This window comes from Tupaia chinensis, unplaced genomic scaffold, assembly GCF_000334495.1.
Source record: "Tupaia chinensis unplaced genomic scaffold, TupChi_1.0 Scaffold000415_1, whole genome shotgun sequence".
Classification (NCBI taxonomy): domain Eukaryota; kingdom Metazoa; phylum Chordata; class Mammalia; order Scandentia; family Tupaiidae; genus Tupaia; species Tupaia belangeri.
This window is the reverse complement of record NW_006159920.1, coordinates 1,950,451-1,976,367: the sequence shown is the minus strand read 5'-3', so window position 1 is coordinate 1,976,367 and position 25,917 is coordinate 1,950,451. Positions and strand designations below refer to the sequence as shown.

The 25,917-nt window shown below is 41.7% G+C and overlaps 1 protein-coding gene across 1 annotated transcript in view; it reads left to right on the top strand.

Moving 5' to 3' along the window:
- The window catches only part of KALRN (kalirin RhoGEF kinase), a 681,131-nt gene that overhangs the window by 202,826 nt on the left and 452,388 nt on the right, over positions 1 to 25,917 (top strand). The window contains 1 exon segment of the mRNA XM_006154563.3: positions 14,590 to 14,712. Within this exon segment, the coding sequence (XP_006154625.1) occupies positions 14,590 to 14,712 (123 nt within the window).

Sequence of the window (25,917 nt, the reverse complement as noted above, 5' to 3'; positions counted from 1 at the left end):
GGAAAGAGGAAAAGAGACAGATACTGGCTTCTCTTTCCCAGAAGCTCCAACCAAATCTCTCCTCAATTTCATACTGGCTAAGTCCTGCCTCTCTGAGCCAGTAAATAACAAAGGGAGTGAGATAGCATGAGTGGTTTGAAGAAAGTATGTAGGGGAATTGGAAGTTGTGGAATCAGTGTGGAATACATTACTCTAGAAAGTGCTTTCATTGGGTCCATCATGTCCCATTTTCTCTCTCCTTTCCTCTGAGATTCTGATTATGCCTACTTTATACCTATACCATCCAGTAGGGTAGCCTCTAGCCACATGAAGTTAATTAACTTCAATTTAAATTAATTAAAAATAAATATAACTGGGACCAGCAGTTGGCGTAATGGCTATGTCGCTGGACTCCTTTGTAGTCAACTGTTTCGAGTCCCGGACCTGGTGGCTTAAACTCACACTGGGCACGTGTGTGTGTGTGTGTGTGTGTGCCCAAGATCCTGAGAGGATAATAAAGGAGAAGGGATTGCGGCGTGACCATCCCCCCTGGAGGAGGTGATCTCTCACTTCCTGTCTCTCTATCTTTCTGGCAAGCGCATGTGCCCTATAGCAAAAAACTCTCAAAAAACCACAAACAAACAAACAAAAAAACACCTTAAAACTCAGTTTCTCAGACAAACTTTCTATATTTCAAGTGTTCAGTAGGCGCATGCACCTTGTGGCAGCCCTGTGAACAGCACGGATACAGAGTATGTCTATCATCATGGAAAGTTTTATTGGACAGCACTATACTAGACCTAGTAGCTGTGCCCCGTGTCTCTTCTGCACTGTTGTATACTTGCAGTTTGTTTTCTATGTTTCAGAGTGCTATTTTCTGATTATTTGCTTTTAACTTCATTACTCCTGTTTTCTACTGTATTTATTATGGTGTTAAACCCACCCAATGAGTTCTTAAGCTTACATATTATATTTGCAGTTCTAGAACTGTCCATGTAGTTCTTTTTATAGATTCTAATTCTGTATTACAATTTTCCCTCTTTTCATCTATTTTGTCCCTTTCCCACTTGTCTTCTTTAAGATGTTAATCATAGTTATTTTGAAGGCCTTATCTATTATTCATACCTGGATCATCTCTGAATCTGCTTTTATTAACTATTTTTTTTGAGAGATTTTTGCTATAGAGTACATGAGCTTGCCAGAAAGAGAGAGACAGAAAGCGAGAAATCACCCCCACCCCGGGAGGATGCACCCCCCACCCAGGGAGGATGGCCATACCGCAGTCCCTTCTCCTTCCCTCTCCTCTCAGGATCTTGGGCACACACACACACATGTGCCCAGCATGAGTTTAAGCCAGCGAGTCTGGGACTCAAACCCCGGTCGACCACATGGGAGTCCAGTGACATAGCCATTACACCAACTGCTGGTCCCAACTATTTTATTTTTTGATTATTAGTCACTATTCCCTGTCTCTTCATATATCTAGTCATTTATATTGTAAACATTAATTCTCCCTTCTCTGCAGTTTTGCTCTCTATAGCTTCGGTTACCTATGGTCAGCCACAGTCCAAAAATATTAAATAAAAAATTCTAGAAATAAGCAATTCATATAGTTTGAATTGCCCACCATTCTGAGTAGTATAATAATATCTCACACTGCCCTGCCCAGGACATGTACACTTTATACAATATACTGCCCTTTAGTCATTTGCATCCATCTTGGTCATCAGATCAACAGATCATAAGAAGAAGAATGGTTAAGTACAGTATTATAAGATATTAAGAGAGAGAGAGAGAGGGAGGGAGGGAGAGGGAGGGAGGGAGAGCAAACTCACAACCACATTCACATCTTTTATTATAGTACATTATTATAATTATCTTATTATTGTTGTTAATGTGCCTAATGTATAAATTAAACTTTATCATGTAGTATGCACATAAACACACACACACACACACACACACACACACACACACACACACTCCTATAGTCTGGTCCTTTTGGGGTTCCAACTGAGTGTTCACAGAGGTCATCAAAATCTCTTTACACTATTTGAATTAGACCTCCCAGCATTCCCTCAGCATTGTGTGGCCTCTAAAATTTCCATTCAGCTCTCAGTATACCCTACCTTTCATGGATATTCTTTGCTACTCTTTCTGAAGTCTTATAATGCATATGTATATCTCTATAATTTGGCCAAGGAACTGAAGGAACACTTTTTTAAAAATTTAAGGTATATTTATTTATTTATTCCTTGAGCAAAAGAGAGAGAGAGAGAGCTCCCAACAGGATCCATGGTCTACCCTCAGCCTTCATCTAGCCCTGGATCATGGGCAAGCAGGTGCACACTGTGCCCAGAGAGATCTCTGAGCTTGAACTCCTTGAACTCCTACTTTGAGATTGCCTCACAGAACAACATGCTTTACCATTGTGCTATCTAGCCCCTGCAGACCTGAAGGAAATTTTAATGAAGATGTTTAGGGCTGCTTCTGTGCAGCTCCCTCATGTTACCCAAGTCCCAGCCATTTACCAACCATGAACTCTAATCTCTGTCCTGTAGTCTTCAAGGCAGTTGCTGTTGCTCTCTGTCGAACTCTTATTTCTCTGCTCCAAAGTTAAGAAAGTACTCTCTGGAAGAAAACTGGGGCAAATATGAGACTTATATTGTGTGTTTCCCTTCCTTCAAAGATCATTGGTCTTTATTGATTGCTGAACAATCTCTTTAAACAGTTTATAGATGTACTGTTTAGTCTGTTTACCCTATTGTGGACAGACAGTAAATATCCACTTGAATGTCTTATTTTGTGTTTTTTTTTTTCTATTTTATTTTTAAAATGTATTTTATACATTTAATCACTGTACATCAACACAGCTTGTAAAATAAATTTCCCAATATGAACACACTGTATACCAGCCCAATTAAATATCTCATCCACACTATCATCAACAGACAGTAACATTTTAAATAAAAAGGCAAGTCCATCAGAATCACCCGAAGAGTTCCTACTGAATCAGACACTTTAATTTGGAGATTTGAGTGTAGAGAGTTTCATCGGGAAAGGATGGAGATGTCAGTAGAAGGGTGGGGTGAGGTATGTTGTGTTTATATGTCACTGAATAAAGCCATTTGGCTGGAAAGGATGGTATAGGACAGTGCTGTGTAATAATAGGGTCTGCAGACACTGTGTGTTCATAGTGAATCCACGGACACCGTGTACTGGAAATAGCCTGAGAGTTAGGTGTCTATTTGAGAGACAGTTTAATAGTAGTTTAAAAGCATAGGTTTTGGAGTCATGCAGATCTAGATTTAAGTCTTTGATATGCTACCTGGACTCTTGACCACGTTATTTAATCTCTCTGGCTCTGTTTCTTCACCCAGAAAAAGGTGGTGATAGTGGTGTCTGTTACTGCTAGGGCTATTGTGAGGATTGAGATAATGTGTGTAAACTTTAATGAGTAAGGCTTCACACATATTGATTCTTGTCAGTTATTTGGGCAGTGATCACCAGAGGACATCTTGGAACAGAGGAAATTGCATGGGATTTGGGTTCAGATGGGCATTAGATTCTAAGTTTATCTTCATCACTTACAAACTATGTGAGTTTGGGCAGTTTACTTCACCTCTTCATACTGAGTTCTGATCAAGTTTAAATAGATTTAATGCTGTCTTTGTAACTTTATTGTCAGGACTACATGAGATAAACTATGGAGGTGGTTGGCATAGTTTGGCATGTGAAATAGGAGATACTACTACTGTTGAAGTTGTGAGCCTGGGTGAATTCTCACGTGAACAGGGTCTGATGAATGAAGGGCAGAGGGCTAAAGTTCAGGTCTTTAGATGGTCACAGGAAGGGTGTGGGGAACAAAATGAAGCCATGAAGAACCAATCAAGGAAAAGGAAGGCAAGTTTGAACTAGTCTTCTAAGTTTGGATAGAGTTGGAGGATTAGTAAGGTGTTCCCATCATTTTTGTCATGCTGAGACTAGGCACAACATGTAAAGGAAAAGAGTATGCACCTGAAGACTCTCTCCCAGAGAATTTGGAGTTGGCTAGAAACCTGTGAAAGGAGGAAAAGCTCATTGCATCTGCATCCAAATGACCTCCCACTGGAAATGAGCTGGTCTGGAGGGCCAACCAGAGTGGAGTGTTAGAAATGACTGTATCTGATTCTGATGTACAATCCAAAGGAATGAGAATTGATGGAATAGAGAGCTCAGATGCCAGCAGTGACTGGCTTTGTGGGTGCAGACTCAAGAGAAAAGTAAAGGCAGATAATTTCATAGGGCTTAAGAGGATAAAAGGAAGGCAGGAGGGGAAGAGAACCCTTCTGAAAATTTCATGTGGAAGGGAAGGAATGACTCAAATAAAGCTCTGAGTTCATTAGAAGGTGTAGGATCAGGATAAGAGTATCAACACTGAACGAGGAAGGTTATTAGGAGGATTAAGTGAGCTAACATATGTAAAGTGCTGAGAGCACATACTGAGGGCCTGTCACATAGGGAGCATTTAACAAATGTTAGTGTCTAGGATTGTTGTTACCATTATTATTATAACTGTAATGGGGAGAAATTGGAAATAAGGGAGAATGGAAAGAAGAAAGACCAGGAGAGGTACAGTGCTCTTGTAGGTATAGTTTGGCTCTGTAATATGGGTACAACCCCTAGCAAGGAATCTCCTTGGGCTCTACCAAACGTTCAGACTTACAAGACTACTGTGGGCAACCTCTGACACTGATCTAAGAACAGCATAGGTGGAAGCCATAGCTTGCCAGCAAACATTCTCAGCAGTCGTCCAGCTCAGCGATGCACTCAGTAGCAGGGAGATCAGATCTGCATTGGGAGCTGCCATGGCTTACAAACTCCTTGCCCCTCAGTAGCCAGTCTGTGTTGTAACAGCTCTACTGGCACGGCTTCCAGAGTCCTAGCAATGAAAATGCCAGTTACGAGCTATCACACTCAGGAAAGCCCAAGGTATGATGTCTCCACCAAGTAGTCATATTAGGTTATCGGAAAGTCATGACATACTTTTCTGTTTTTTTTTTTCTATGCAAAAATGTGTCATGACTTTCCCAGCTGCCCAATAGTTCATTTATAGTTCCTCCCAATCCAGATACAATTTGCCAAGCACAGAGGGTGTGTTTACCGTAAGGAACATGATTAGTAACATGTTGGCACATACCATCTTTATTTGTTGTCAGGGAAACAGCTTAGATGTAAACTGAAGGGCAGATTATCATGAAGAAGAGGAAAGGGTTTTCTTAACCCTGCTCACAGTAGGACATTTGATTATTTTACAGAGAAATCGGGGCTGTCGTAAGTTATGAATAATGTACGAGGATGTTACACCTGTGACTTGGGAGCTAAGAAATTTGGGTGTATCAGGTGTAAGAAATGTCCTGGAGATCGATGGCATGTGAACAGATCAGAGACATACCCTGGCTGGTAAAATTGTTTGGCACCTTGGCTGATTACTGAGGATGGAGGATGGCGTTCCCAGGTAATGAGGCCACGCTATCCTCCCTAGAACATACTAGATTTATGACAAAAGACAAAAATGGCCTTTCTTTCCTACCATATATAAAAGTATGCCAGCTGACATGCTAAAGCATAAAGGAGAACAGGCAGAGCCCGTAGGTATTTATTGCATCTGCAGCCAAGCATGCCCGTGTCCAGCCACCTCCCCTGCCTGCAGATTATCAGTGGGATGACAAGCTCTTCAGAACCTGGAATCCCTGTGTCCTTCAGGGCTTGCGGTGATACAGAAGTGTTAAGCATCACCCAGTGAGGAATTCTAGGAATCTGAGACTAGCTTCACTTTTGGGGGTTCTTTCTATCTGTCTGTATCTTGCTCTCTCTCGCTCCCTCCCTTCCTTTCCTTCTTGCCTTGGAAAAGCACAAAAGTTCAATCCTAGAATTGTGGATAATTGGAAATCAGGGTTGGAAGATCTTAAACATCCTGGGTCACAGCACACATACGAGGTTTGTGTGTTGTCCAGTTTACACAGAACATGTGTCCTGAAGTGAGTCAGAGTCCCTGTGAAAGCAGAATTGTAAAGTGGGAAAATATGTGCCCCTCTGCCACCTCATTTAGAGTCTCATCTCTGAGTGGGGCTCACAAAGAACCTTGCTTTTTTACTGAGCTATTTCTGTTCCCAGGACAGACTAATTCCAGGAGGGAGTGTGTGTGTGTGTGTGTGTGGGGGCGGGTTGTATTTTAATAGGCATCTCTCTTGAGTAAAAAAGTGTTAGGAGCCAAAAGGAATGAATTTCTAATAGTGAAAGAGTTGGGTGTGGCAGAGTATGTAAGAAAGAGGGAGTTTTGAAGTGAGAGAATGAGATCCCTGTTCAGGTCACTCGGGGACACCAGGGAGGAAACAGTCCCTCAGGAGAACCCTGAGAGAGCATAGAGGTCCCTGAGTCTTGTGTGGGCAAGAAAACCCACCGGGCCCCTAAGTGTGTAAATGTGGAAGTGGTGGGAAGATGGACTGGTGCGTCTGGACCGTGTTTGTACAGCATTTTGTGGTTGTGCTGGTGGTACATCCTGGGTGAGTGGGCTATGGGCATGTTTGTGTTTGATATGAGCTGCAGGTGTGATGTCTCGGTAAGATGAACCAACTGCAGTTTTAAATCTATACATTTCCACTGTCTTGTGTTTCAAGTAAAAACATTTGGGAAACATGTGCAATAGAATATGCTCATTGTATGGATTTAAAGATCTATCCTAGGGACCAGCAGTTAGCATAATGGCTGTGTTGCTGAACTCCCATGTAGTAGACTGTGGTTCGAGTCCTGGACCAGGTGGCTTATACTCATGTATGTGTGCGTGCCCAAGATCCTGAGAGGAGAATGGAGGAGAAGTGATTGCGGCATGGCCATCCACCCTGGGGGGGTGATTTGATGCTTTCTGTCTCTCTGTCTCTCTTTCTGGCGAGTGCACATGCCCTATAGCAAAAACCTCTCCAAAGAAAGAAAAAAAAAAGATCTATCCTATATTTAGTACTTAAGAAAGCATTTTAACATCTGTCATCTTATTTTATCTCCCTAATATCCAAACATTTAAATAGTGTAACTTACTTCCATTTTACAGATAAGAAAACCGAGGTTCAGACCAATGATACAGCTTACTATATTCATGCAGCAGAGTCTGTAGTGATGTGATTTTTCTCTCCTCTGTACTCTCACACATATAAAATTTTATTCTGGAATTGACTGGATACTTAATTTTCCAGATGTAACAAGGTTCACCTGTAAGGAGTTTGTTAGTGCTCTCTAGGGCATGAGATTGTATGGGTGGGTCACTGTAGAATACACCAGGAAATATACAGTGAACACAGTTGATGTTTGGATGTGCATATTTAGGCAAAGAAAATCCACTGGTTGTCTTCTGTCCTCTTAATCATCTCATCAAAGTCGAATAAATATCTCTAATACCAAAATAATCTATAATTAGAGAGAGTTTAAGATACTAACAATAGATGGTAAGGTGGTTTGAAAGTTAAAACTAAATCAGATGCTATTGCTAAATTTGGAAATGGAAAATAAACACAAGACTCTTACTTAATATCTTTGTGCTATGGAATAGTTTATGCTTCATTAAAACAGCACAGAACAACAATAACCTTTTAGCTATCTTCATCTTAAAAAAGAGAAAAAAAAATTATTTTTATAATTTGCATTTAAATAGGTTCCATTAGCATTTCCTATATATTAAGAATGATATTTATATATTTTCACTGGATTTTAACCAACATAAAAAAATTACTTATTGGGAACCAGCAGTTAGCGTAATGGCTATGTTGCTGGACTCCCACGTAGTCGACCGCGGTTCGTGTCCCGGACCAGGTGGCTTAAAACTCACGCCGGGCGCGTGTGCATGCGTGCCCAAGATCCTGAGAGGAGAATGGAGGAGAAGGGATTGAGGCGTGACCATCCCCCCTGGGGGGTGATTTCTCGCTTTCTGTCTCTATGTCTCTCTCTGTCTGTCTGGCGAGCGCACGCGCCCTACAGTGAAAATCTCTCCAAAAAAAAAAAATTACTTATTGTAGTTAAAAAGAAAACATGAAAAAAAAAGCAAAACCCAAGGAGCTCACATGTAACATCTATCTCCTTAAGAAGACAGAACTGTTAGTTTCAGACAAAGAGATACAATCTCATTACCTAGACATGAAATTTCCTGTTGGAGGAATATTTTTTGTTATATTTTGTCCATCCCACCATTTGTACCTTCTCAAAAAAGACATATCAGAGGGAACTAGCAGTTAGCGTAATGGCTATGTCGCTGGACTCACACGTAGTCGACCGCGGTTCACGTACTGGACCCGGTGACTTAAAACTCACTCCGGGCACGTGTGCGTGCGTGCCAAGATCCCGAGAGGAGAATAGAGGAGAAGGGACTGCAGCGTGACCATCCCCCTCAGGGGGGTGCCCTTTCGCTTTCTGTCTCTCTGTCTCTCTCTGTCTGGCGAGCGCACGCACCCTATAGCGAAAAACCTCTCCAAAAAAAAGAAAGAAAAAAGACATATCAGAAAGTTTTAAATCACTGTGGAGATATTTTTCTTTCTTTCTTTTTTTTTTGTTGTTGTTTGCCTTTTTTTTTTTTTTAAGACATTTTTGGGTTAGTCTAGTTCAAGAATCTTACAGAAAGACAAATTCAAATAGACCAAAATATAAAATATCCCAGCTGGAAGGAAGCTTAGAAAGGGTCAGCTTGCCCAGAGATTAGTGACCTTAGAGCCTATGGCGAGCTCACTGACTTGTTCATTCATTCATTCATGCACTCCTTCAGTAAGTATCTAGAGAAGCGTAGCTGTTTAAATCAGCTGTCCTCAGGCACCTGCACTTTCCATCCTAATGGGACAGGCAGTGGAGAAGGAAGAGACTGGGTAATGGCAAGTAAATGGTCCCACCTGAGGACTAGCACCTCACCCCAGCTGGAGCACCACAATGCCCTTGCAGCTGTCTTTGGGGAATGGGTGTGTGGGGGTGACACTGCCTTGTGGAGCCCAGGCAGAGAATATCTTATAGCCATGAGAGCAGGAGGCAGGACAGTGTTTCAAGAGCCTGATTCAACAAGCACTTGGTGAATGTGGCATTGGATGAATAAATTCTAGATCCTGGACCTCCCTTCTATGAACCTGTTTCCCTATCTGTGAATGGACCTCTTGTTAGCACCTTGTGAGACTGTTCTGAGGATTCAGTGAGATGATGTATGTGATTGGACGTTTGAACTCTAGAGTACCAGACAAAGGTCAGGATTGAGATGAAAAAGCCATCTTTCTATGACTATAAAACAGTGTCAGTTTTCTCAATGATACTTTTTTCCTACCTTTTTTATATGACCAACTTCTAAATTTTTTAATTCCCTCTTCTCATGTAATTGTTGTACATCTCCATAGCATACAATGTATTTTTTTAAAAACATTCAGTATATTACCATCAAATCAAGGATATTACCATATGCATATTTTCCACTGGATAACTTTACATTCCTTTTTTTTTTTTTAAAAGAGGTTTTTGCTATAGGTGCGTTCACTTGCTGGAGAGATTGAGAGAGACAGAGAAACAGAAAGTGAGAAATCACCCCCTGGGGGGGATGGTCACGCCACAATCCCTTTTCCTTTATTCTCCTCTCAGGATCTTGGGCATGCACCACATGCACCCAGTGTGAATTTAAGTTACCGGGTCTGAGACTTGAACTGTGGACAGATCTGAGGGAGTCCAGCAATGTAACCATTACGCCATCTGCAGGTCCCTAACTTTACATTCTGTATGTCTGTCAAGTACTTCCTCTCTAAGCCTCTCCCAGACCCTGCCCCTAAGTACCCACCCCCTTACCCTGTAATGTCTGATAGCCACCCTTGTCTTCCTTACCATTATGTCTTTGGGTCTTTCCATTCCTGTCAGAGTGCAGACACTTAGTACATTGAGCGGGGTATGCAGTGCTTTTCTTTCATAATCTGGCTTACTTTGTTTAGCACCAAATAATCTATGTTCATCTACTTTGTATCAAATAAGAGGGTCTCAATGTTTCTTATGGCTGAGTAATATTCCACAATGTGTGTGTACCACATTTTTTCAACCTAGTTATCCATTCTTGGGCACTTGGGTTGGTTCCATGTCTTAGTAATTGTGAATAATGTTGCAGTAAACATGAATATGCAAGTGGTTCCATGTCATATCAGGAACCACAGTTTCTCCAAAATAGCAGTTTTCTAAGGGATAATCACAGGTCTTCTCTGGGCCTAAACTTGCTGTCTTTCTATTTTCCTTTACTTTGGGTAAATACCAAGGAATGGGATTATTGGGTCAGAAAGTTGGAAATGTAGGGCCTGTCGATGGCGCGGTGGTTAAGGTGGCTGGATCCTAAGTGGCCAACTGCACAGTTCAAGTCCAAGATCCGGCATCCTGATCTTGGACTAGGCACATGTGCATGTGTACCCAAAATCTTGAAAGAAAGGAGAAGTGGAGAAGGGATTGCAGCATGACCATCTCCTATGTGGGATGCTTTTTCACTTTTTCTTATTCTCTATCTCTGTTTATCATGTGCATGCACCCTCTGGCAAAAATGAAAGTTAAGTGGGAGCAGTGAATGTACTTTCTGACCCAAGGAGACTTAATAACATGAATTTTTTTAAAAATTTATTTTGGATGGGAGAAAATGCATTCTGTAAGTTTATAAATTGAGCCTGTGGTAAACAGGATGCTTACTTTCATTCTGGGAGCCACTATCCCTTGCAAATAAGAAGCCCAGAAATGAAGTGACTTGCTCATGGTATCATGGGGAATTAGTGACAATGTTGGGCCCAGAATCAGCCCACTCTTCATCCCATTTGACTGCGCGTGTGCACACACACATGCACATGCACACACACACAGTACATCCACATGCGTGTATGTTTACACACATACGTTCTATCTCTGTAGCCAGTTCCACGGAATGCAACAGAAACAATATGACCCTGGAAGACAGCCAGGCTTGCAAGGGTAAGGATTATATATAAGAAAGCAGCAAGTTTAGGCCCAGAGAAGACCTGTGATTATCCTTCAGAAAACTGCCATTTTGGAGAAACATTGGTTCCTGATACTACATGGAACCGCCTAGTCCCCACAGCAGATCTCTCTCTCTGCCTGCCTGAGACATGTGTCCCCTCTTTGACATGCTACCTTCAGCACAAGTTAGGGCTTCCCAGAATGCCCTTGCCACCAGAGTAGCTCATATGTGGAACCTGGAATGGCCTGAGCACAGACTCATTCTGTAAAAAGCCAGTTCACAAGGTATACAGTTCCTCCAGCATGCGCAACTCTCACCTGTCTTTTAACTTGCCTTTCCTGCCCTAATTGGCCCGTGTTCTGCTGTCCTTGCTCTGTAGTCCAGCGGAGGCCTGGCGCCCAGCAATCTAATCATTCTGGTGCTAGCGTATAACTCAGCCACTTATTTGCATACCTAAATAGTCATTTAACATAAAATACCGGGAAGGTCACTTCTCGGCCACTGAGATACTGAAGAAAGTAGATAGAGTGCTTTTCATCACAAGTTGCGAGGACTTCAGGCATTTCAGATTTTCATTAACTCTATTGATTCTGTTGCCAATAAAGAAATGAAATGAGAAATTATTTTAAAATGGGGTTGGGAGGCAGAATTTTACAGATCAAAAATTATAGAATGAGAGTCCGCAACTCCTGGGGTGCCTGTCTTCTTTTCCCCCTTGTCCTTAGTAATAATTAAAGGAGGGGGAAGCCCTGGCGAAGTGCCTGTGACGTGAGGCTGGCTGTGCCGTAGACCCAGGATGGCGCGCACAACAGAGATATCGACCCAGACTCTACAGTCACGCCAGCCTGCAGCAAATCCTCTGGCACCCACAAGCGAAGAGTGATACTGTTGTTCTTTCTTTATTGTCACTGTAGGTAGACTGAAGTGACCTGGTAATTCAAAAGGGAGAATAATCCCCAAATCATGCACGTTTGCCTTCAGAAGGTGATGTTTTATTGTTGGGTGTGAGTTGTTAAATCCCTGATGTCTCCCTCTAGACATCCAGCCACATAAATCTAGCTGCACACAGGACACCTCTGCTGGAAAGTCTCACCCAAACAGACTGACTCCTGCCACCTGAGCCTCCTACTCTCCTCTTCAGGTAGTACTTGTGGTGACCTCTTTTAGGACAGGAGCCCAGGGTGCCATGCCAGGAAGCTGCTTGTTTTCTAGCTCTTCTTGGCCCTCCCCTCCCCTAAATGATAATGCATCCTCATCCTGCTCTCTGTAGCTCTCTGCCCACTTGTTAGACGCCACTACCCGGTTCCAGGTCCTCACCCCACTGGGATGCTCTAAAGGCCTCCTAACCATTCTCTCTGCCCCATCTCTTTTCCTCCATTCCACAGCTCATATTACTATCCAAGCTCACTTCACAATTCATTGCTCAGCCTAAAACTCCACCGGCAGTGGCAACATGTGGTCCATGTTTCCCGAAGCTTCTGTACGGGGTTCTTCATGGGCAGCCCATGCCATCTACCTCCCAAACCACATCCTCTCCTCCATGTGAGGCTCCAGAAGCTCAGCTGAGTTCTTTCAGGGTCCTCTGCACACTCGGCTGCCCCTTAAGTCTGCGTCTTTGCTCATCCCTCTTTACCTAGAGCACACATCCTGCTGGCACACCTTCACTTGGCTGATTCGGACTCCTGAGCTGAGGCTCAACTCAGGCACCGCCTACTCCGGGAAGCCATCATTGCCCCGCCCCCCATCAAGTATAAGTGAAGTACCTCTCTCTCCTGTGCTCTCTAGCCCTTATTGGCCTCTATTACCATAGACAGATTTTCTTTTCCTTCCTTCCCTCCTTTCTTCTAATTTTAATCAAGCTTTTGTTTGTTTGTTTTGTTTTGTTTTGCCAGCTTGCAATTAAATTGTAACTACAGTCCATGTCAGCTTTCCACACTGGTATTTACACCACTTCAACTTAAGAATTACATTTTAGTCATTCTTTACTTCTCTGTTGCTTTGGACACTGCCTAGCACATAGCAGTTATCCCATAAATGTTTATTAAGTATAACCAAAGAGCAAATTCACTTTTCTGTTTAAAGGGAAAAATGGAATAAAGCTATGGTTTAATCTCCAGTAAAGCAGGTGTAATCTTTGCAGCTTTGCAGCTCAGCTCTTCCTTATTCCACTCTGTAACTAGGCTGCAGGTTTAGCCCTTTCTAAAGTTGAACAGTCCTCTTCCCCAAATGTACTGCTCATCCCTTTCCTGGCATGTCTCACTTGACTTCTCTGGGCAGAAAACTACAGAAAATCCTACATAAACTGACTAGAATAATAAAGAGGACTTCTTGGCTCAGGTCCTAAGGCAGTCCAGAGACAAGGTGGAGGTCCGGCGAGGCTCAGTCAGGGTGCTCCCCGTTTCCTGCTGTTGTCTTCACCCTTTCTCTTCCATTGACTCCATCCTCAGGCTGCTAGCAGAATGGCTGGAGCAAATTAAAGTCAGGGTCATACATGACAGCATCAGAAGAAGAGAAGCTTTATCTAAAGAACTGGGGTTCTGGGACGAGACTAGCAGATGGCATAATGGTTACATTGCTGGACTCCCACATGACTGACTGTGGTTTGAGCCCCAGACCTGGAGGCTTGAAACTCATGCTGGGTGTGTGTGCGTGCATGCCCCAAATCCTGAGAGAAGAATAGAGGAGATAGGATTATGGCGAGGCCATCTCCCCAGAGGTGATTTCTCACCTTCTGTCTCTCTCAGTTTCTCTGTTGAGTGCATGTAACCTACAGGAAAACAAACAAAACACTAGGGTTCTGTTTTCTCTGAAGTTCCCAGCAAACTTCCTCTCATGCTGCTTTATTGTACTGGACTGGATCACATTTTTATTTTTGAAATTATCTTATTGGCTGGGAAATATCATACACTGATTGACTTAAATCTGGCATTCTGAAGAACCAGAAATCCCTAGAGCTGGTCAGTTCCCCGTGAAATGTGTGGGCTGCATGAAAGAGGGGCGGACACCTAAATAAAACAGGTTTAAAGGTGGGAAGGAAAATGGCTCAGTGTTCACTGTGCTAACATCAGGTAGTACTTACCCTCCTCTGGTTCCCTGTGGGTTATAGCAGAAATCCTGGAACTGAGAAGTTGTGTGTTACAGAAAATTTGATCAAATTTAGAATCAACAATGTGTGCAGTTAGGCAGCATTTTAAGTGGAACAGGGGTGTGTAAGGATGCCCTGTTGCTTCCTATGAAAGTTTCTTCTACAAATGCAATAGGGCATTGATTAAACCACTGAGCTGTCCCCTCAGCATTTCCTAAAGAAAGCATAGGGCCTTTTTCAAGGTTTCTAAAAGTGTTTACAAAAAAGTAGAAGGTAACAGGCTAATAAACAGCTTCCCCTCCAATGTCCTCCATTCTTCACTCATTTTCTCTTTGTCCTTAGGCTCCATACAGGAACACAGAGACTGCTGTTGGGTCCTTAAGCTAAAAGTGAGGGCTCTCCTGGGAAATCAGGCAGTGGCCCACCCCAATTCTGATTCTCTCTGGGCACGTGACAGAGGGCTTTGTCTTTCTTCTAGTAGCTCTGACCACTCCAGATCCATGACCTGTTGATGATCTCTCCTTGTCCCCTCTAGATGTTCGACTGGATAAGCCACAACAAAGAGTTATTTCTCCAGAGCCACACAGAGATTGGAGTCAGCTACCAGCATGCCCTAGACCTCCAGACGCAGCACAACCACTTCGCCATGAACTCCATGGTAAGTAGAAAGGTGGGCAACTTGGGCTGGGGAGGAGGAACAGGGCACCTGAGTGAAAATGAGGACCTCTGAGCATATGGACCCTTTTGCATTCAAGTTGCCAAAAGTGGGGGTGTAGGCAGGGCAGGTTGCCCACCAGCAGTTCCTGCAGCAGATTATGTCCTCAGTTCTACCTCAGGTCCCTGCTTTACCCGGCAAAGGAATGTGCTCAGAGCTGTGGGAGGCATTAGTTAGCACAAGAGAAGGGCGAGTCACCACTTCCACTTTGCTGACTTAACTGACATATTTTTTGGTCCCTAATAGTGTGAGTCACTAGGCTGGGATGGCTAGAGGCCTCAAGCTATGGCACATTGGGTACAGTTGAGTGAACTGGGACTGTTTAGACTGGGAAGAGGAACCCCAAGGGTTTGCTGCCTTCAAGTACTTGAAGGGCTACTGTGGAGAGAAGAGAGAATTGCTCTGTTTTGGTCTGGGAGGCAGAAATGTCCAGGGGATGGAAGTTTGAGGGAGAGAGAAGACATAGCTGGAGGGGCTGTTTAGAAGAGTAGGGTTCAGAGAGAATTACTGAGCGTCTTGTAATGGGGAGTATTTAAGCAGATGCTAACTTCAGAGAGGCCTCTTCACTAGCTATGTGGCCATAGGAAATTTATTGTACTTCTCTGTGTGTTAGTGTTTTCATTTATACCATATAAATAATAGCTACCTTATAAGGTTCTTATGAAAATCCAATGAGTTTATTGTAAAGCAGTTGGAACTGTGCCTGGCACATATTAAGTCATCAGTAAATGCTGGTATTATGACAGTGATGCAAAAGTATGAGTCTAGTCCAAATGACTAGATGCCTAAGAACCTAACACTTTAGGATACTATTTTTTCCACATGGGTGCCCCAAGGCTTTATTTTAAAATCCTTTGTGTTCCTTAAACACATTGTATTCCAGATACCTTCAGCCTAAGTATGCCTCTACCTGGCACTCTCTCCTCCATCTGCCAACACTTCTTTCTTTCTTTCTTTCTTTTTTTCTTTTTTTGGAGAGATTTTCGCTATAGGGCGCGTGCGCTCGCCAGACAGAGAGAGACATAGAGACAGAAAGCGAGAAATCACCCCCCAGGGGGGATGGTCATGCCGCAATCCCTTCTCCTTCATTCTCCTCTCTGGATCTTGGGCACACACGCACATGTGCCTGGCGTGAGTTTTAAGCCACCGGGTCCGGGACGCGAACCACGGTCGACTACGTGGGAGTCCAGCAACATAGCCATTATGCCAACTGCTAATTCCCCCAGCACTTCTTTCTTGCAGCATTGGTCCAAAAGAGTCATTCTGCCATTTCCCATACATCTGAAAACCAAAGTTACTTATCATTGCAGTTGGTGATGCTTGGAGTAGGACAAGTGTTAGAAAAACATAACATGGAGGATCACAGAAGCCAAGGAGGATGAGAATTTAATTTTCTCATTAATGCTCTGCACTGGAGTTAATATGCTGAAGAAGTAATTCTGGCTTCAAATTGTTCAGTGTCTAGTTGGAGAGAGAAAAACCTAGATGATCGTGATATAGCTTGATGTGTGCAATGATAAAGAGATGCTCAGTTAACCTTAAAATCTCAGTATTTTGAAACAATAGAGGTTCATTTCTTTCTCTTACCACATACCCATCACTAACTCTGCTCATCAGTGCCACTTAGGGACCAGGGTGGATGGCTGCCAGTTGCCTTGCTGGGAAAAGCAGGTAGTCAAGCACACACTGGTTCCGAAACCTTCACCTAGAAATGACACATACGCTCGCATTGGCCAGCCCTAATCACACCACATCTACATCTGAGTGGTTAGGGACTTACCACATGCTGGGAAGGAGAAAGCAGGAGAATCATAACAGTCCTAATGACTGGTCATAGAGCTGTCACAGGGTGCTGGACAGGTGTGAACACCTTGAGGTATGCACACAATGGTTACTCTGCTTGCCCAGTAGAAGGCTGTGAGACAAGGCAGGGAACACCAGCATTGATTGGTAACAGTTTTGGCCACAACACAGTTTTGTGTCTTCATCTAAATGTAAAGACTCATTCCCTTCCAACTCGTCTCATGTAATTATTTCTCATCTCTGGCTCACTTTAGTCATGGAGGAGCAAAGCAATTGATCACAGGTGATTAAGGACGGGAATGCAAATCTAGTCAAGTTTGATTATCTATGTGCCTTGTGAATTTCCCCTGGTGAGTTTTACAGATTCTGTGCCAGAATCTTCACGTCACCCAACTGCCTGGCCCTGAGGCAGACAAACTCATTTTAATAAGAAACAAAGACAAACATAATTAGAGAGGCAAGTCTGCCACCAAGCCCTTGGAAACAATGAACTACAAAGCTAAATAGAAAGAGCCTTTGGCTTTGAATTATCTGCACTATTACTCTCCTCTGTTAGTATGGATAACTGAGAGCTAATAGCACATCAGAAGCCTTTCCTCTGACACATAGACTGTTGAAGTCTCCATTTTTTAGGACAAAAATAAGGAAAGCAATTTACTGAAAGGAAGCATCTTCTGGAACTGGGAAAGGGAATAGGAGATTTACTATACAACCACCAATTAGCGTGTTCCAACCCAGCTTGTAGCCTCCTTCCGCCATGAATGTGCACGGCACTCAGGGGCCTCTTTAGCCTGATTAGGCTGGATCTCCTCTCTGGCTGCAGGGCAAGGAAGGGAAATCCCAGGGTTGTTTGATCAAATTTCCTGGGCACCTGTGCTTTAGAAACAGGACTCGGTGCCTTCATTAACCGGGAGGTTTACAGGTTTGTCATGAAAAGAAACTTCCTATGAAAGGGAATATCAGGGTCCTGCACAGGTGAAAGAAGGGAGGAAATTACAGACTCCTTCTCCCTGGCCGGAGCAATGGATGTTGCTGCCAAGAAGCAGACGAAAGCAATCAGCCACTGCTGGCGCCTCGGGACTGGAGGAATGATCAGTTCCTCAGGGGAAGTGGGAAGGTGGGTTGTTCTGTGCATTCACTGAGGCACTTCTGTTCGTGTTCTTGGAAAGTATACATGCATGTCTACATATACCCACATGTTTATACATGCCGATGCACATGTAGCACGTTTTGTTTCAGGTTACAAATGAGTTCTTAAGTATGGAATCTTATTTTACATCTAAAATATGCCAGTTCTTCCTTATTTGGGAGGAAGATCAGAGACCTTTTTGAAATATAATGAAAGTCGTGGGTCCTCTCCCCAGAGAAATATGTACATGAACCATAATTTTTAAGACAGTGTCAGGAAATTAAAGGGAATCCTAACATCTGTCAGACGGCTTCTCTAATTTAAAAGTCCAAAAATCTCACAACTTCTTTATTCACTAATCAAATGAATACTTTAAGATCAGACATTGTATTGGGTATTGAGAATATAGTGGTAAACAAAACAGTGTCCATGTTCTGTGGAGGTTTAGTGGCCAGACAGGTGTTAGATATATAATCTCACAAATTTATAATTATCGAGTCATTGACCCACATAATAATTGGGTCATGACACATTTTTACATTAAAACATAGAAAAATACATCATGGCTTTTCCAGTGACCCAATACAAACCATTAAGTCTTGTGTAGAAAGCTATAACAGATATAACAAAAGGGTCCAATTTAGATGGGGTGAGATCAGGTTATTTTTCAATCAGTAATCGACGTTGGCTTAACATTCATTGTTCATGCAATAAGAGTAATTAACAATATGTGAATTAACTCTACATTGTACCAAAGAATTTATAATTTATGTAAGTCCTATGTATATCAGTTTGTACATGAAAATGATCAACTAATAACTTACCTCTTTTTAAGGTTTTTGTTTGCATGTGTCTCCTGTTTATGTACTGGTTAGAGACAACTTCGACTAAGTAATACATTACTGAATGTATTCATTTTCTAGGACTGCCATAAATAAAATTCCACAGCCTGGGTGTTGTAAACAATAGAAACTTGTTTTCTCACAGTTCTAGAGGTTTGAAGTAGAAAATCCAGGGGTCAGAAAGTGTTGTTTTCAGAGGTCTCTCCCATTAGCTTGCAGAGGGTGACCTTGCCACTGTGCTCTCTCATGGCCTTCTCGCTGTGAGTGCAAATGATGCTGGTGTCTGTCTGCATGTCTTAATCTCCTTATTTCTTATGGACATCAGTCACGTTGATTTAGGGCTCACCTTAATGTTTTCATTTTAGCTTAATTATCCTTTAAAGATCCTATTTCCAAATATAGTTACTTCTGATGACAGTTCTGGGGATTGTATGAATTTGGAAGGATGAAATTCAGCCCATAACACAGAGAAATAATTGTGTATCTTTAAATCATAGGAGAAAAATTGGAAAATTTCTAAGTTTTATTTATGAATTGGTACCAATAAAGGCCACAACTTATTAACATACCAAGTATATGAGAATGATAACCTACTGAGTATAGTGCATAAGCATCCCTGAAAGAAAATAAGTTAAAATGGATTGATTTTTAGAGTTTTGTCATAATGTTTATGCAGTTCCTACTGGAGAATTCTATGTTTGGACTCAATAATAATAGTAAAATAATAATAATAATACCCACTTACCCCAGTGGGGAAATATTTTCTGACTTATTACAGTGCCTCAGAAAACCAGATTTTCTGAGCTCTCTGGGGCCCTCCTCTTTTTTTCTGCCTTCTGTTGTGGAAGCCTTTCTCATAAAGTTTGCTTCTCCTGAGTGTGGCCTTCTCTGATGGGAGTGTGGGCAGATGGAAGTACAGTTGAGTTATAATATTCACTGTTGGGTTGTCATGTAGTCATCCATGTTCTAGTTCTTCATGATAAAGACACTCACAGGAATACAGACAAACATAACACAGTCTTATTTACAATTTTAATTAGCTAGTCCTTGGGAGGAAAAATTAATCCTAATGGGTCTGTCTAGAGTTCTAAAATATGAAATAATACTCTTTCTGTTACAACCGTGAGGATTCACATCAGCGATAACAATGTACAGCTGGGCGGCAGGAAGCCTTTCTGCTGCCGCACGCTTGATGGCTGTTTTAATTCTAATTTACTCACTCGAGGCACTTATTTCCACTTGATGGTGTGCAAGTCAGACCAATTGCAGCAAAGCCTGTGCTGTTTTCTCTTTGTGCTGAGGGAGGTTTACAAACCACAGCACCAAGGAAAAGTGGGGTCTGGTACATGAGAAAGAATTTGAGGCAGGTGTTATCTCGACCCTTATCTGAGAGAGAAACCTTGCCCTGAGGTCCTCTGTCATCTTGATTCTTACAGCCACCAGTCCTGATTCTGCAGCACTTCCCTCTCTCCAAACAGGCAGCTCTTTTTATAATGACAGAATTTTAAAATTTTAGTGTAAACACACATACATATACACATGCACATACACTCACACTTGCTGTTATAATTTTCTTTTTATTAGAGGTGGTTTTTAATGGCCATAGGGCATGAGGGAGAGACAGTGGAAGGGAAAATGGAAAATGAGGAATCACCCCCCCCCGCTCCCCCGGGGGTGTTGGTCACACTGCAGCCCCTACTCTTCCGTTCTCCTCCTGGGATCTTCGGCATGCACACACATGCACCCATTGTGATTTTTAAGCCAGGGGTCCTGGGTCCAGGACTTGAACTGTGGCTGACTATGTGAGAGTCCAGCGAGGTAACCACTGTGCCCACTCTTATAATTTTTAAATTGCCAGCATTTGACTCTGTCATAGCTGCAAAGCCCCTCAGTAGCTACATAGTCTGTTTAAAAAGAAGAAATCTGATCATCTTTTTAGTACACTTTTATTCAAAGAATCATGTAGAAAGTTTGCTAAGATGCAGATTTCTTCTTGACTTTCACCCCAGTTCTGGAAAATCATAATCTCTGTGGAGGAGTCTGCATTTTTAACAAGTTCCCTAGCTGATGTGTATGCACATTTAGGTTGCAGAACTGTTACTTTGTGGAGATCTATCCCTAAATAAAATCATCACAAGTGTCGATCAACAATCCACTTCCAGCATGACAGCGTGAGGAGCTTTTACAGACTGCTCTTCACTGAAACCAGTGAAAACCATTTTAAAGAGAGACCATTTCAAGTCTCTGGAAATGGTTCTAAGTGCAGATGGAGAATAAAGAAACACTTAAGAAAATCTACTAAAGTACAGTGAGAGCAGTGAGTCTGTTGTATTTGAACCAAGACCCACTATGTGCCACTACCCTCTTGGCTCAATGATAGACACTCCACTTCAGACCGCAGCAGTCAGGAGCACCAGGTTCTCCTCCCCTCACTCGGCCCCCCCGCTCCCAGTTGAAGGACTAGCTTTCCAGGCAGATTATTTCTTATCTAGCCCCTAACTACCTGTTTCTGGGTGAGTGTGGCTTAGAGATGGGGACTTTCTTCTTCTGCTCAATCCTCACTCAAGGAACAGTGGCTACACCGTGGATACAGTGCTGCTGAAAGTATTAGAACCTTAATCATTCTTGCCCTGGGTCATAAGGAATGAGTTCCATGCTGGGAAGGTCAGGCCAAGAAGACTTTAGGCTGCTCAATCCTCTATAAAGCGTGTTCATGTCCTAAAATGTCACTCAGCAAAACATACCATTGTCTCTGGGAACCAGCAGTTAGCGAAATGGCTATGTCGCTGGACTCCTATGTAGCCAACAACACACGGTTCATGTCCCGGACCCGGTGGCTTAAAACTCACACCAGGCGCATGTGTGTGCATGCCCAAGATCCCGAGAGGAGAATGGAGGAGAAGGCATTGCGGTATGACCATCCCTCCTGGGGGGTGATTTCTCGCTTTCTGTCTCTGTGTCTCTCTCTGTCTGCCTGGCTAGCGCATGTGCCCTGTAGCGAAAACCTCCCCAAAAAAAAAAAAAAAAAAAAAACCCATTGTCTCCAAACCCAACTCCAAAACCATGACTCAAGAGATTTTGCTTGAGGGTAGAAGATGAAGCAAATTTTACTCTCAGAAATGAACTTAGGTGGTTTTGGTGAAAGACAAAAGGGAGAAGACTGATAAACTTATTAGAGATGATGCTAAACTGTTGGTCAGTTAGTTTGCCAGAGAGAATCAAAGAAAGAAACCTGTGGGAGCCAGAAAAAAAAATCCCAAGCACTGACCTCAAGAGCTGTCCCTTCACGGGGATCATGATTTGATTGGGTAGGTCTGTGGAGCAATGTCTCAAGACATTGTAGAAAGAACAGACCAGTCAGTGGCAGTTAGTGAAATTGAACAGCTGGGAGTGGTTAGGGAAGGGGAGAATCAAAGAGGGCACTGCCCAAACCATTGTCACCCCATGTGTCTTTGGGTGTATATACCCAGGTCTTCTCAAAGGAAAAAAGAAAAATAAAGTCAGAAGTTTCCCCCTGTGGGGCTGGGAGTAAGGAGGGGGACTAGCATTTACTAAAATAATCCAGTTAATCACTACACAAATAAACTAGAAAAAATAATAAGCTCCAGAAATGGGGCAGTACCCAGAGTTGTTATATCATCTAAGATGTCCAGTTTCCCACCAAAAATTATAAGACTAGCAAAGAAAAAGGGAAGCATGACCAGGAAAAATGGAAAGAAAACATACAACAGAAAAACAAAAAAGCTCAGTAAATGAAGCTGCCTATGAAAACAACCAGATTTCTTATTTAACGAAGACTCAAAGCTGGCATTATAGCTATAGGCAAAAAATAAACTATAGTTTAAGAAATAAAGGAAAGTAAGGTGCTATTATCCTATTCAATTGGAAATAAAAAGATAAAGAAACTGAAATTATTTGTTAAAGAAAGAAATTCTGGAGCTGAAAAATATAATAGCTAAAATGAAAACATCACTAGAGGTACTGCTCCACATTAAATTTCAACTAGCAGAAGAAAGAATTAGCAACTTTGAATATAGAATAATAACAACTAGGAAATGTGAAGAACAGAGAGAACGAGGAAAAATAAACAAGACTTTAGGGAAATGTTTACTTTAAGACACAATTAGCACACCAGCTTATGCATGATGGCAACATCAGAAGAGAGAGAAAGGAACAGAAAAATAAATATTTGAATAAATAATGACTGAAATATTCCCAGTTTTTTGGAAAACATTATTCTAATGGCCAGAAAGCTCAAGAAACTCCAACTAATAGACGTATCATAAATATTGAAAGACAATGATAAAGAGAGATATCTTGAAAACAGTAAAAGAAAAATAACTTACAAGGGAACTTCAATACTATTTACAGCTTATTTCTTATAGAGGACAACGGAGGCCAGAAGGAAGTATATACAGTGTTCAGAGGAAACAACTGTCATTCAAGAATCCTATATCTAATAAAGTTATCTTTCAAAAATAAAGGTTAAAGGGACCAGCAGATGGCCTAGTGGTTATGTCACTGGACTCCCATTGTGCCACTGGGACTTGAACCACATAGCCCACTGTGGTTCAAGTCCCAGACACAGTGGCTTAAAACTCAGGCCAGGTGTGTGAGCATATGTGCCTAAGATCCCAAGAAGAGAATGGAGGAGAAGGGATTGCAGTATGGACATCCCCTCTGGGGGATGATTTCTCACTTCCTGTCTCTCTCTGTATCTCTGGCTAGCATGCTGCCCTATAGCAAAAATCTCTCTCTAAAACAAAAAAAGATTAAGGCTAAGTAAAGCTATTTCCACATAAGCAAAAATGGAGATTATTTGTTGTTAGAAGATATACCTTATGAGAAATAATAAAAGAAGTTCTTTGGGATGAAAGCAAGTGACCTTAGATAGTAATTCAAATCCATGCTAAAAGACAAAGAGCACTGTTAAAGGTAATTCTGTAATTATAAAGGGAAGAGTAAATGCACATTTCTTCTCTGTTCTCCTCTTAGCTGATGCAAAAAGCAATTGTATACAAAAATATGTATATAGTGTATTGTTGGACCTATAACACAGAAATGTAATATTTGCCAGTAACAGCACGAAGAAGGTAGGCGGGAACAAAACTGTACTGGACTACGGAAATTACTTCAGATGGAAACTTGAATCCACAGGAGCAAATGAAGGGCTCCAGAAATCATGAAAACAGTATTAATATAGCAATATACTACCCTTTCTTATGAAATCATAAGTGATCATCATAACACTAATGTTGGGTTTATAACATTTCTAGATTTAATATGTACAACCATGTACCACCTTAATGTTTCTGTCAATGATGGGTCACATATACAACCATGGTCTCACAAGATTATAACTGAGCTGAGAAATTACTATCACATAGTAATTTACTGTTGTAAAGTCAAAGCATACTGCATTACTCCCAGGCTTGTGGTGATGCTAGTGCAGACAAACATTGTGCTACCAGTCAAATGAAAGTATAGCTCATACAACTATGTACGGTATATAATGACAATTGATAATAATAGCTGTTACTGGTTTGTTTATTATGTTTTTTATTATTTTTCTTTTTATTTAATTTTATTTTAATTTCTTTTATACATTCAATCATATATGTCACTTAGCTTGTAAAGTGAATGTTCCAACATGAATACATTTCTCACCATTCCAGTTGGGGATACCATACATGTTATCATCAACAGATAATAATCCATTTCTTTGACCCTTAAGTGTCTTGTCTCTCTATTTTTCCCCTTAATATCTTTCCTCAGGCTCTCCTCCTTCCACCCTCTTGCCACACTGTGTCTGGTATCTATAACCATTGTCAGAGTTTGTACAGCCTCTATTCATTGAGTTTCAGCCATAGAGTGTGGACAGTTGGTATATATTAAGTGGAGACAAATATGTTTAATCATAATTTCAGAAAGTATTCATTCTACTTATGAAAAAAGTCTGCTATAGGACTCAAGCGCCCGCCAGAGAGAGACAGACAGTAAGTGAGAAATCACCCAGGGAGGTGGAGGATGATGACCACAATGCAATCCCTTCTCCTCCATTCTCCTCTTGGGATTTTGGGTACACACGTGCGTGCACCCAGTGTTTTTTAAGCCACCAGGCCCAGGACTCAAACAGCAGTCGACTATATGAGAGTCCAGTGATGTAACCATTACACCATCTGCTGGTCCCATAGATGGATTAATTTTTAAAAAGAACAAAATTGGAGGCCTTGTACTACTCTATTTCAAAACTTACCACAGAGCAACAGTAATGAAGACAGTGTGGCACCAGCATAAGGATAGACATAAAGATCAATAAAATAGACTTAAGGATCCATAAATAAACCCACACATTTGTTTTCAGCTGACTTTTGACAAGAGTGTCAAGACCATTCAATATGGCAAGACTTATCAACAAATGTCACTGGCACAACTGGATAATCATATGCAAAAGAATGAATTGGGGCCCTTACCTTATACTTAATTAAGAATAATAGATAAATTGGACTTCGATTTTTTTTTTGGTTCATTAAAAGATTCATTTCATAAAGTGAAAAGACAAACCACAGAATGGGAGAAAGATATAATATTTGCAAATCACATATTTGATAAGAGACTGTATATTTATATCTGTGAGATTCAAAGAATTCTGACAGCTCAATAATAAGAAGACAATGCAGTTTAAAAAGGGACATAGGATCTGAATACACATTTCTTCAGAGAAGATATACTAATCGTCAATAAGCACGTGAAAAAATCCTTGATATCATTGTTCACCAGGGAGATATAAGTGAAAACCCTAAGACACACTTCACCCTCCACTAGGATGGCTATGTTTTGGTTCATTTTTCTGTTACTGTAACAAAATACTACAGACTAGGTAATTTTTAAAGAATGAACGTTTATTTAGCTCATAGTTTTAAAGGCCCCAAGTTCAAGGGGCCACAGCTCTAGAGTGTCTTTTTGTTGGTGGGGGCTCTCTGCAGAGTCCTGAGACAGTGCAGAGTATCACATGGTGGAAGAATGAAGAGTGAGCATGTGTATGTTTGTGTATCAGCATCGGCCACTTCCTCTCTTCTAAAAAGCCACCCATATTCAATCATGGCCTCACCCTCATGACTTTTACCTTAATCACCTCCCGAAGGCCCCACCTCTTTTTTAAAGAAAATTATTGATTTAATTTTATTTATCATTACTATTGTTACTACTATTGTTATTTTAATTTGATCACACACACACACACACACACACGCACAGAGAGAGAGAGAGAGAAGAGAGAAAGGGAAAGTGAGAAAGTAAGACACCAAATCCGGAACTTGAACCATGGTCGGTCATGTGAGAGTCTAGTGCCTTAACCACCACACACCTGCCAGC